At 36.7% G+C, this 12,677-nt stretch overlaps 1 protein-coding gene across 1 annotated transcript in view; it reads right to left on the reverse strand.

Annotated features, from left to right (window-relative positions):
- The window catches only part of PTH2R (parathyroid hormone 2 receptor), a 57,615-nt gene that overhangs the window by 28,688 nt on the left and 16,250 nt on the right, over positions 1-12,677 (reverse strand). Inside the window, exons 3-5 of the mRNA XM_054586193.1 lie at positions 7,924-8,034; positions 7,692-7,813; positions 2,373-2,470 (exon numbers count right to left, since the gene is read on the reverse strand). Of these exons, the coding sequence (XP_054442168.1) occupies positions 2,373-2,470; positions 7,692-7,813; positions 7,924-8,034 (331 nt within the window). The remainder of the gene's footprint in view (positions 1-2,372; positions 2,471-7,691; positions 7,814-7,923; positions 8,035-12,677) is intronic.

A 12,677-nucleotide genomic window follows, 5' to 3' on the forward strand; every position in this document is an offset into this window, starting at 1 on the left:
CAGTTTCTTGGTCTCTAAAATGGGATAATACTCGCCAAGCCCATTTCACAAGGCTATTTTGAGGAACACCTTTGTAATCTCATAGTTGTGATTGTGTTACCTTTCTAGTTAAAACTTCATTGTCTCCCTGTGACCTGCTTTTAAAAGATGAAATTCAAAGCCCTTGACAAGGACCTCAAAACCTAGTGACCACAAAGTCTCGCCTCTTCCTGGGCATTCCAATATGACCACCCCTCCCCACACACCAAGTGCTGCGCTTGTGTAGTACTCTTCGATGTTCCCTCCCTGTACTCTGCTCTTTGTACATCTGACTTTTGTACATTCTGTTCCCAGCCTTTGGAATGTGCTGAATTCCTTCTCATTCTATATCAGCTCACATGTCAGTTGTTCTGGGAAGTTTTTATCATCTTGTCAGTTTTGGACTACCTCCTTGGTGTTCCCAAAGCCCTTCATACAATAGAAACTAGTATTACAGTACTAACAATATTTTATTTTATTTTATTTTATTTTATAATGATGTAATAGGTCAGTTTCTCTCAAGGTGCGTATACTACTTTTTCTGGTGTGCAACATAACTTGGCCTCCATCAATACCAAGAAGGGTCTATCACATGGAAGAGAAAAATGCTTGTTGAATAGATGATCTAGTGAATCGATAAAGAACAAACTTTGGAAATATAAACTGTACCACTACAATGTGGGTAATTGTGTTAGGAGAAGTTGTTGAAATATTAGAACTAGTCATTTATTTATTAATTCAACAAATTTTGTATTGTTGTTCAATTACAGTTGACCCCATTTTCCCCCATTACTCTCCCCTGCCCTACTCACCCCCCACCTCGCATGTTCAATCCTCCCCCCATCCCTGTTGTCTTTATCCATGTGTCCTTTATACATGTTCCCTGACTTGACCTTTCCCCTTCTTTCCCCCATTATACCAATCAAACACAATGTGGCTACTGAAAATGCAACAATGAGCAAACAAAAATAAATAAATAAATGCCTAGACATGTTGCTTCACATTCTAAAGAGACAAAAAATTTAAAAAATCAACAAGTAAAGCAGGTAGTATATTAGATAGTAATAAATCAAAGGAAATAAATAAAGCAGGAATTAGGTATGAGATGTTTCAAGAAAGAAATCATTACAATGTGATAGGAAATAAAATATAAATCTTTTTTCTAGTTGTAGTTTCTGTTAGCTTCTAAATTCTCGATTTTAGTGTTTTAAATATGTCCTCACTCCTTTTTCCACACATAATTTAGCACTAAATTCTTAACATTGTGCTGTCATAATTAATACACCTCAAAGCCTTCCATTTCTATCCAGTCGTCAGTGCCACTGCCCTAGACCAGGCCACCATCTTTTGTCCTGGGTTATTCTACAGCCTCTCCCAAACGGGCTTCCTTTCTTGCTTCCCACCAGCTCACACTCCACAGCGCAAGTGCCCTTTCATGTCACTCCCTTGCTTAAAATCCTTCAGTGGCTCCTCCTGGCTCTTAGGGTTACCTTCCATTCTTTATAACCTACAGGTCTCAATACCTTCTCAACCCCGCTTACCTCCCTCTCGGTGCCCATCCCTTACCTACACCACAACTCTGATCACAAATATTCTATGTTTTTTTAAAAATCTAAACTTAGGTTTGGAACTCTCTTCACCAGTTCCCTCTTTTGGTTAAATCTTATTTGTACTCATGTTATTTGAGATTGCACTTCATCTGGGAGGCCTTCCTTCACCTCCTTCCTCTGCCCTCCCAAATCACTGTACACTGACTGGACCACAGCACCTCCCAAACTGCGCACTAATGGTTTCCTCAGCCATTTGCGTCACGGCCACCTGCAAGCATCATGAGCATATGGAGCCTACATATGTTGTCTACTGTTTTATCTCCTTATTGGTAATCAAAAGTTGGTGTTGATTTAGATCAAGTTGAATTAATTTGGGCAAGTAAGTAGATAAAAAAACCCACAACAAATGTAATAAATACTATTTCTTGACATGTGACATCAAATAATTTGGGAGATTGAAAATGAATTTCTGTCCAATGTCACCAAAATCATTTGGGAAAAGTGACATAGTCTTTACATCATGAATGAAAATTTGTGTAACTCCTTCAATTCTAATCTGCATCACTTTGCAAACAAATATACTGCAATGCAAATCTATTGGCATAATGGTGTTGCAGTGCTTTTAAGATTTTAAACAAACAAAACTCTGAATTTTTTTTCATGAAAAAAGTAAATTGTCAAAGTCAAGTAATATAATAACACTAGGCTGAATTCAAAAACTCATGTTGGGAAAAATATTTGGGGACACAAATTGTGAGACCTCTGTGTCTTCTGTGAATAAATACACGAACAGGAATCACTCACTTGAAGTAACCAATGATGAGAATAGCCACAGCCAGGGAACCAAAGGAAATGGAATATCCGATAGTGTACAGAATGTAGAGGCGTTCGAAGAATTCTTGCTGCAGGCGAAGAAATTTAATTAGAAAAGCAAGTTTGAACAAATCAGTCAATGTAGATAAACTTAACAATCATGCTTTTGCCAAACCAGAGAGAGGCAATGTGTTATCACGTTCATATAATACTGTAGACTACTCTTCTGGTCTTCCTTTTATTTCCTAAATTTAAGTCATGGTTAAAGATGTTACAGCGGTATTTGTCATTTCTTATTGCTTAAGTGAAGTCAAATTAAATGTTGTAGTTTTTATTTCATATATTTTTGTACTGTTCATTTTAACTAATTGGAATTAAATATCTGACATATGATATAGGGAGTAAACAAAACACATGTTACAGGACTATTTTAAGAGGAAAGTGGTAAAAAGAATATGGCATTTTTGGAATATTACATCTAGCCTTCCTTAACTTTTTTATTGAGCTATAATTTACATAAACTAAAATGTACTAATTTTAAATGTGTTTGATGGGTTTTGACAAACCAAATTCGTTGGGCCCCTTACAAGTCAGAAAACCACCCACCACCTGCCCCCAGCTAACTCCTGTTCCTGCTTCCAGCACCACAAATTAGCTCAATTTGTTCACGTATTTCCTTTACTTCTTGACAGTTCTTAGAATTATATAATATATGCTCTTTTTGTCAACACACTGTTTTGAAACTCAATGATATTGTGTGAGTCAATGACTCGTTCCTTTTTAATTTTTTTATTTTAAAATAATAAAGTCACAAGAAGTGGAAAAATAGTAAGAAAGGTCCTATGTACCCCTCACCCACTATTGTCCAGTGGTTATACACAACATAATTATACTAAAACATCAAAATCAGGAATCTGACCTTGGTGCAATTTGTGTGTTTATAGTTTTATGTCGTTTTAACACACATGTAAACTTTTATAACCATCCCTGCAATCCAGACACAGCTACTCTCTCCCTACGAAGACCTTCGTGCCCCTTTCCCCGCTCCTCCCCACCGTCCCGAACACCTGACCACCATTATGCTATTTTCTATCTCTATAATTTTGCCATTTCATAAATGTTCTGTAAGTGCAATCGTACATACAGTACGTGACCTTTTCAGAATGGCTGTTTTCACTCAGAATAATGGCCTCAGAATCCATTTAAGCTGTTGCACTATCAAGTTTGTTCTTTTTTCATTGCTAATTTTCCCATCTGTTTTATGCACCTTTTTCACTAAATCATCTGACATATTTATAACAATTGTTAGTAAGTACTCATCTGCAAATTTGAACATCTGGATTGTTTTTTTTACTCTAGATTTCGGATCCCTGCCTTGCAAGTTTTTATGACATTCCAGGCATTGGGGTAAAAGAATAGTTGGAACTATGTACATAATATTAACAGCCTGCAAAGGACAGACTTCTTTCATCAGGCTTCTTGGTGGGGGTGGCTGGACTACTCTGTTCTTAAACTGGAGGTGGCCTTTGTTGTAGTTTTTGTTTTGCATTGTCTCTTATGATTCTTTTATCCTGGTTGTGGGTTTTGAGAGCAACATCAAAACATCTCCTTCAGCAGACCCCAGGATCTGAACACCAGCAGCCTCTGGAGACCCTTATATGTGTTTTAGTCTATTGGACACATCTCCAAGCCACAGAAGACCTCTTTCTGCGTTTTGAAGCATCCATCAGCTTTTTAAGTTGGTAGGGGTTTCACTTTGCTCTCCAGCTCTTCCCTGGGCTTTCTGCATCTCCGAAGATCTCACTCCACCCTGCCTAGTCTTCAACGAGCCACCGCCTTGCTTTCAGGGGTGTCCAACCAGCAGCCCCGCAGGCTGTAAGTGGCCCAAGATGGCTATGAATGCAGCCCAACTCAAAATCCTAAATTTACTTAAAACCTTTTTTTTGCTCATCAGTTTTTGTTAGTGTTTATGTATTTAATGCATGGCCCAAGACAACTCTTCTTCCTCTAGTGTGGCCCAGAGACGCCAAAAGGTTGGACACCCCTGCTAGGTGAAGTCCACCAGGCCTGGGAACGATCTTTCTCAGCTCTATTTTATCAGGCTACTGCCTTTCACGCAATGAGATCTGTGCATCTTGGGGATTTGCAGCCCTTCCCCGGCCTGTGGGCTGCAACAGTCATGCACTTAGTGAGGGCTCCATGTGCCTTAAAACATGTCTCTCAGCTCCTCTGTTCTGCGCCATGCCTTCGGCTTACTGCCGCCTTTCCCTCTGTGAGGGCCCCATGCACATCTTGGGGGATTTCTCTTGGCCACCTGCTCTGTCCTGGCCTTCGGCATTCTGCCTCCAGGCACTCAGAGAAGGCCCCATGGGAAACAATTGGCTGGTGGGTGATAACTCACTGTGAGCAGGGCTCAGCCCTTAGAATTCTAAGCTTATGCCACCGCTTGTCTGTTAGAAGCGGGTTTGAAAGTCTGGTTCCATCCTTTTTATCCCTTTCTGTGGCTTGATTGCTCCTCTTCTGCTGCAGACCTGGGACGACTGCTGATGGGTCTCTTCTCACATAGAAAGGGCTTGCCCTCCTCTCGAGTTTGCTTCCTTCTCATTTTTTGGTGTCCTTAAAATGCCTCACTGATGCATTTTTTACAAATTACTGATTTTGCATGTTACTCCACTTATTTTCACAACCTTCCTACATTTTGACTGGAAGCTGAAGACTTCGCTTTTTGTTCCTTTTTTAACATTTACTACGTATTATTTTCTGTTAATAAAACATTAAAACTTTTGATAGAAAATGTTTGAACAATATGTAAAACACTAAATAGGGGGGAAAGCTCCTAAATTCTCATCAACCAAAAAGAAACAGTTAGTATATCATGTATTTCTTTTCATTCTATTTCTATGCATCATTCATTGCCTATTGTTTTGAACATCTTCATCCCCAATTTATATACATTTATTACATGGGGGTTTTTTTTTTCAATTAAATGTATAAGAAAAGAATTTCCCAAGGTCACAAACCCTTAAAAAAAAAAAAAAAAAATAGAGTTTATTTAACTAGTTCATCACTGGAAATTTTAATTCTTCACAATATCCACAATAATTATTAACCCTGCAGAGGTCACAGCTAATATGAGAGATATGAACATTTTTCTTAGTGGTTCAATAAATCCATTTAGTTCCCCCCACTCCAAATCCTTATGCTTGAATCTCAGAAGGATTATAAGATCAAAGGATATAACCCTTTGAAGTTTTTAAATATATATTGCTAAATATCTTTCCAGAAATGCACATAGCCTTTAGACAAGAGATATATCACATAGTAATTTATACAATGTGCTAGTGTTTTAGATATTATACTCTAAAGAATTTAATAACCTTGTAATCTAGTAGAAGATTTTTTTCCTTCTTTTTTATTAAAAGTAATCACTTCATTTTGTCAAGTTAATGATATGGAAGTTATTTAAAGAATAAAATAATGGATATTTAAAAAATCTCAATCTTATTTCCCCTGCAAAGATGTTACATGTATTCCAAACTCATGCTTTTTTAATTTTGTTTTTCTTATACAAAATTTTTCTTTATAACCATTAATAATTAATATCTCATAATTAAGTAATATCAATTTTTTCCCCAAAATATTAAAAAAAATTCAGGAAATATCCAGTTTTCTTATTAGAGGATATTTTTCAAACTATTGTTTAAGGGCTGTAAACAATAGAAACACTTCATATTTTTAATTAAAAAAATAAAATTATGCTAACAAAATTCTTCAAATTTTTCAGTTAAGTTTTAAATCATTTTTATATAAAATAGTGTATACGTTGGGTGTATGTCCAACCTTAGCTATCTTGATTCTTAGAATACATCATAATCACAAAAAATGTTCATAAAATTAGAGTTCAGTGTAAATAAAACCATTATTTATTTTTTCTTTTTTTATTTTATTTTTTTTAAATTTTTTTTAAATAGGATTTTTTTTATTTTATTTTAATTTATTTTTTCAAATACATTTGTCTCTGCCTCCCCCCCTAAAACCATTATTTAAATTTAAAGGCCATTAAAACCTGTGAAAGACTTGCATTTCTCATCATTAAATGCACAAATAAATTCATCAGAGTATACTAAATATTATGAATGTTTGTGTCAGTGGAACTGAAATAATTTTTAAGCATTTTATACTGTCACTGCTGGCTTTAGTTTAATTGTAGAGAATATGGCAATCTCATATTGACTAATTTCATCTAAGAAGTTTGTCAACAATGAAATACAAACTGAAGATCTTCCAGCAATTTACTAAAGAGCTCATTTAGGTGATAATGCTTTATGTTAGAAAAGGAAAAAGTTAAGACAGTTCTGATTATTAATGCAAAATCAAAGAAATCTTCAACTCACCATTTCTCACCCTCTCCCTCACCCCCTAAAATATCACGAAGTATAAAGAAAAATATCTAACGTTGGGAGAGTTGATGTATAATGACTGCTCTCAGAGTCCTCATAAAAATCATGTATGCATCAATTTACCATGTTCACTCCTGGCATTATGTGCATATGCACTTTACTCATGTGGTCTGAGCAATAGGAGTTTAAGCATGACTTTGAAGCACCACGTATATCTTAAAAGTAACCACCTAGAAGTGTTCATAGTTAACATGTCATTACTATCCAAGAAACAGCACCGATGAGGAACTTGTAAATCAGAGCTCCACGTGAGGCCCTGCCATCGGTGACCGTGTCACTTTGGCCAGCACTTAATCTCTGGTTCTGAGTTGACTTACATGTATAAAATTAAGGCATCATCCTGGAAGGCCTATAAGGTGCCCCCTGCTCTGTCATTTCACAACTCTAACCTTTTACATACTAATGAAATCAACTACTGGCAAATCTTAAGAGACGAAAAATACATCTCTAAAATACTTTTCCTAGAATGTGGAATGAGATGAGAAGCAACCATTTACAGGTAATCAAAAGAAATCAGGAATCATGTTGCTGATTACTTATTTAAATCTTTATTTATAATATAATGCAATGTAAACATAATGTAATGCAACAACACCCACATATTTATAAGCATATAGGTATATATCTCAGCCAGGTAACTCTAACCTAAAAAAAAAATACCAGAATATTCCAGGTCCTAGAGACCTTTCCTTAACCAGGTATCTAAAAATATCACAACCTTGCTTTTATCTTTTATGATCTTTGTATTATATAATAAAAAGAGTTTTACATTTAATGGCTGACAATCAAAAATTGCCTAAAAATCATTATTTTACTTTCCCTTAGAGATTCACAAATACAAAATTACCACCTTTCCTATGCTGATATCCGGCTGAAGAAAGCGAAGGCAGTCTGAATAATTAGCCCAGGTTTTATTTAAACTGTGCATAAAATCCCATGTTCCATTGGGGTTACAATTTCGGAAAGCAATGCCTATGAAGATATGAAGAAAAACAGTGAGATTGCTCAGGTCTCTTAGAGTACATTACTAAAAAAAAAGTGAATTTCTGTTCCAGATTAACCATTTCAGAAAAACCCAGTACCTTTATGATTGAAGTCATAAATATAAGAAGGGCATGGGACAGCCGATATTTTCCCCACTTTTCCTCTGGGCCAACAAATGAGTCCATCCCATTCTGGAAAACAATTTCCCTCTGATGAGAAAAGAAATATAAAAGCAAATAAACAAAAATGCAGTTGGGATCAGAGAGTAAATTCATTCAAAATACAGAATTTCAAGCCACTGCCTGGAGCAAAATGTAAAACAAATTGTTAGTTTTGGAAACTAAGATGAGGTAGATAGGATGCAAATGTCCCCAAATTCATCCACTTAGCCTCATCAAAAGGCTATTGATAGGAATATTTGATTTGCATAAATTAAAAATATTTTAGTGATTACAACATGAATGAGTTGTAACAATTAATATATAAGAAACATTAGGATTCACTGTGAAGAACTTCTGCAGTAAAATTCTTCCAGCTATCATAGTTGTAGCTACATTTTGTACCCTAGGTTTTATTTTAAAATTGCTGTTTAAAAATATGATATATGGCTCTGGCTGGTGTGGCTCAATGGATTGAGCACTGGCCTACAAACCAAAGGGTTGCCAGTTCAATTCCCAGTCAGGGCACGTGCCCGGGTTGTGGGCCAGGTCCCCGGTGCAGGGGCAGTGCACAAGAGGCACCCATACATTAATGTTTCTCTCCCTCTCTTTCTCCCTCCCTTCCCCTCTGTCTAAAAATAAATAATTTTTTTTAATTTTTTAAATTTTAATAAATATATATATGATGAACAAAACAGGTTGAACTTTACAGGTAAGTTCCAAGATTTGGGGTTGCCTTTTAGCAATAATTTTAGTAATTTCTTTGAGTCTAGCACTCATCTCACTCAAAATCCTCATAAGCTGTACTCTCCTGAGATGCATCCTGGGCCCTCTAGCTTCTTACAACCTCCGCTGCCACCAGCATGGTCTGCACCCCTCATTGGCAACCTGAATTACTACAGAGCCTCCAGCTGGTCTTCCTGACTCTGTGTTGCTCTCCTTTCAGTTATTCTTTTTTTTTTTTTACATTACAGTTGACATTCAGTACTATATTAGCTTCAGGTGTATAGAATGGTGTTTAGACAGTTATATAATTTACAAAGTGATCCCTCCATAAGTCTAGTACCTACCTAGCACCATACATAGTTATTGTAATATTATTGACTATATTCCCAATGCTGTATGTACACCCCGTGACTATTTTGTAACTGCCAATTTCTACTTAATCCCTTCATCTTTTCCACCCAGTTTCCCCAAATCCCCTTCCCATCTGGCAACCATCAGTTTGTTCTCTGTGTCTGAGTCTGTTTCTGTTCAGTTTGTTTATTTTGTTTCTTAGATTCCATGTATAAGTGAAATCATATGGTATTTGTCTTTGTCTGACTTATTTCAAAAAATATATCCACCCATTCCTATGTTCATGGCAGCATTATTTATAATGTCCAAGATATGGAAGTAACCTTGGTGTCCATCAACAGAGGATTGGATAAATATGTGGTACATGCCTACAATGGAATATTACTCAACCATAAAGAAGAATGAAATCGTACCATTTGTGACAGCAAAGATGGATCTAGAGGGCATTACGCCAAGTGAAATAAATCCTTGAATTTATTCTGAACACAATAGCCCTGAATCGTCCAAAGGCTTCCCATCCATTCTGGGCAAAAGCCAAGTCTTTACAATGTCTGCAGGCCCCAACAGAACTGCCCTCTCCCCTCGATTACCTCCTTGACCTCAACGCTGGCCAAAGGCCTCTTTTCTCTCCTGTGAACTCAGTGTCATTCCCTCAGACAGCCTCGAGGCTCATTCCCTTACCTCCTACAGATTTTTCCCAAAAAATCTTTACTCAGAAAAACTTCAACTTCTGAGTAAACTTTGCCCATGTGAAATTACATCCTGACATACTCGTTATCACATTTCCTGCTATACTTTTTACCTTCCAATATTGCGTTATTTTATTATTGTTTTCTTAAACCATGAGGTGGAAGCACCCGGAGGGGGAGGAATTTTGTCTGTTTTGTTTCATGCTTTAGCCACCCGGCACTTGACAGGGGCTGAACAAGCATTCAGTCCGTGCCAACACTCCCTTCTGCCGGACTCCTCTCCACCAGCTGTGCATTGCCCTTCCAAGAAGGGAGCATATCAGCCATGTTATACCCCAGCTTCTCCAAAAGAGACCACTCTTAATGAGTGCTGTTTTTATTTTCTAGTACGACCTCACAAACTACCACCATTTATTGTCTCACTTATTCTGTCAGTCAGAAGTCCAGCAAGCTTGGCTGGATCTCTGCTTATAGACTCACAAGGCCAAAATCATGGTCTGCGCAGGGCTGCATTCCTTTCTGGAGGCTCTGACAGAGAACTTGACTCCTTACTCGTTCCAGTTGTTCCAGAATTTAGTTCCCTGCAGCTGTAGACTGAGTTCTCCACTTCCTTGCTGGCTGTCAGCTAAGTGCTGTTCCCAATTCCTGGAAGCTACTTGCATTTTTTAGCTCAAGACCCCTTTGTCGCATTTCGAGTCTCCTTCACTCCTCTTCTGTGACTCTTCTGCCTTCCTCTGCCACTTTTAAGGAGTGTGATTACATTGGGCCCATCCAAATAGTCCAGGATAATCTACCTCTTTTACGTCCCATAACCTTAATTCCATCTGCGATGTCCCTTTTTCATGTAACAGGACATACTCAAGTATAACACCAGATATTAGGGTGTCGACATCTTTGGGCAGAGGTCATTATTTTGTTAGTAAAGGTATTACCCATTAAATCTCTCTTGATTTTTTAGTTACCAATTACACTAACTGTAGCTGAGGTTTTCTTGTTCTCACTAATGCTCATGACGTCAAGTTGTTCAGTTTTGAATAGTCAGCATAACAGAACCCCACACAAGAGCTGATCTCTACAAAAAAGAATTCAACATAAATCTGAAATTAACTTCTTAGTGTCCACCTTATCACACAGAAACCAATACTTGATTCGCTTTGTGAATTGCTGAAGCAATAAAAAGGAAAAGAAAAGAAAAGAAGAAAATGTCTTCCCTTACCACACTGTTCTTATAGAAAAGAACCTATTCCAGGAAACAGCCACACTTTGTTCACAGAATGAAAGCCTGGGCTTCACCTACCACAAACAACCAGGAACGCTTCCCGCTGGCTCCTGTTTCTCGGGCACAGTCAGCTGCCTCCCTCCACCATCACCTGCTTTTGGTCTGCTTGTTTTCTTTCTTCTTTAAGCAGAGTGTAATGAATCAATCTCTCCCACCAACTTTGTGCTAGACACTCTCCTCTATCTTCATAGTTTTCCATAGGGCTTCCCATCCATTTCTTGGTCTTTAACAAGCCATGAGTCCTTGTTTATCTATGCCATCTAATCCTTTACCAGGCAGATAAGTACTGTGCAATCTATATAAATTGAAGCGGAACGCACATTCTGTGTTTTTGTAACTAGTTGTCCCTCCAAAATGTATGCAGCAACGTCATGTGAGATGTTCTCGCAGGAGTTAGTCACATGATGAAATAAGGTCTTCATATAAGACTAAAATCTACTGACCAGTTTGTTCTATAGTTATATGGTCTTTAAACAGCTATTTTTCTTCATGTCTGTAAAAGGGCAGAGTTCTAGTTCCCTGCAGGATACCACTCCTACACACAAACATAGCTCCCAAAATTCAGAACACCAATACTCCCCAAAATAAGGTTCTACAGACCATGTTCATCTCTCTGGTGGCTGTTTGACAAAAAGAATGATAAATATTCCCAAAAGGCTGAAAAGCCTGAGGAAGCCATGACCACGCTGGTAATACAGGGATCTTAATTAACATCTACTCTTTGATAATGATCTCACCTCTCATGTGAGTAAATACTTTCATTATTTAGTAAGAAACTAATTAATTGCCTGATGACTATCAAATCTCCCTTTATAAATTAATACCATTAATTACATTTCCTGTTATCTTTTGTATATGCCAGGACAAACTAAATATCAGCGAAGTTTGTTAATCCATATTTTTCACAGAAAAATCTAAAATTTAAAGACTCTAACTTAGTCTCCTATTAGTTCTACAATTACCTGTAACACAATGTAACCATTTGTTTGTGAGTGGACCCAGGATCAATAATATTTTGGTTTGTGTTCTTAAATACTTGAATAGTTTTATGACTAGGTACTTGCATTTACATTTCCTTTTCTCCTTTCAGAGACACGTAGAAAAATTTTTGTTACAAATTGTTTTCATAAACAAAACAAAGAATATGTTATATTCATCATCTAGAATTGACACTTGTTGATATTTTGCCATATTATTTCATGATTATTTTTTGTGGTGGTATTTAAATTAAATTGCAGATAGCATAACACTTTACTGCTAAATATTTTAATATGCATCTCTTGATTTTAGAAAAAATTGAAAATAAAAATTTCTTAAATTAGCTAGTAAATTCAAAAGGTCATTCTACTTTTTTACATACTAAGGGGAAAAATTTAGAGTTAATTTACATATAATTACACATTTTTTATTGACAAGTAGACCAAAATTTGACCAGATTTAATTCAATCCTATTTATATGGAGAAAGATCTCAAAGAAAGTGTCTTTTCTCCTTTAATACTTCCCTATCACCTTGTTTCATACTTTCACATCTTTATATGTTATATAAGTTTACATCCAGACCATTTACTCTTTTTACATGTGACTCTGTGGTGAGTGCTGAATCATGTGTGCTTGCCTTCACCCCTGCTACTCCCTCTGCTGGGAATAT

Source organism: Pteronotus mesoamericanus, unplaced genomic scaffold (genome assembly GCF_021234165.1).
Source record: "Pteronotus mesoamericanus isolate MK-2021 breed Mesoamerican mustached bat unplaced genomic scaffold, CSHL_Meso_final contig_90, whole genome shotgun sequence".
Lineage (NCBI taxonomy): Eukaryota > Metazoa > Chordata > Mammalia > Chiroptera > Mormoopidae > Pteronotus > Pteronotus mesoamericanus.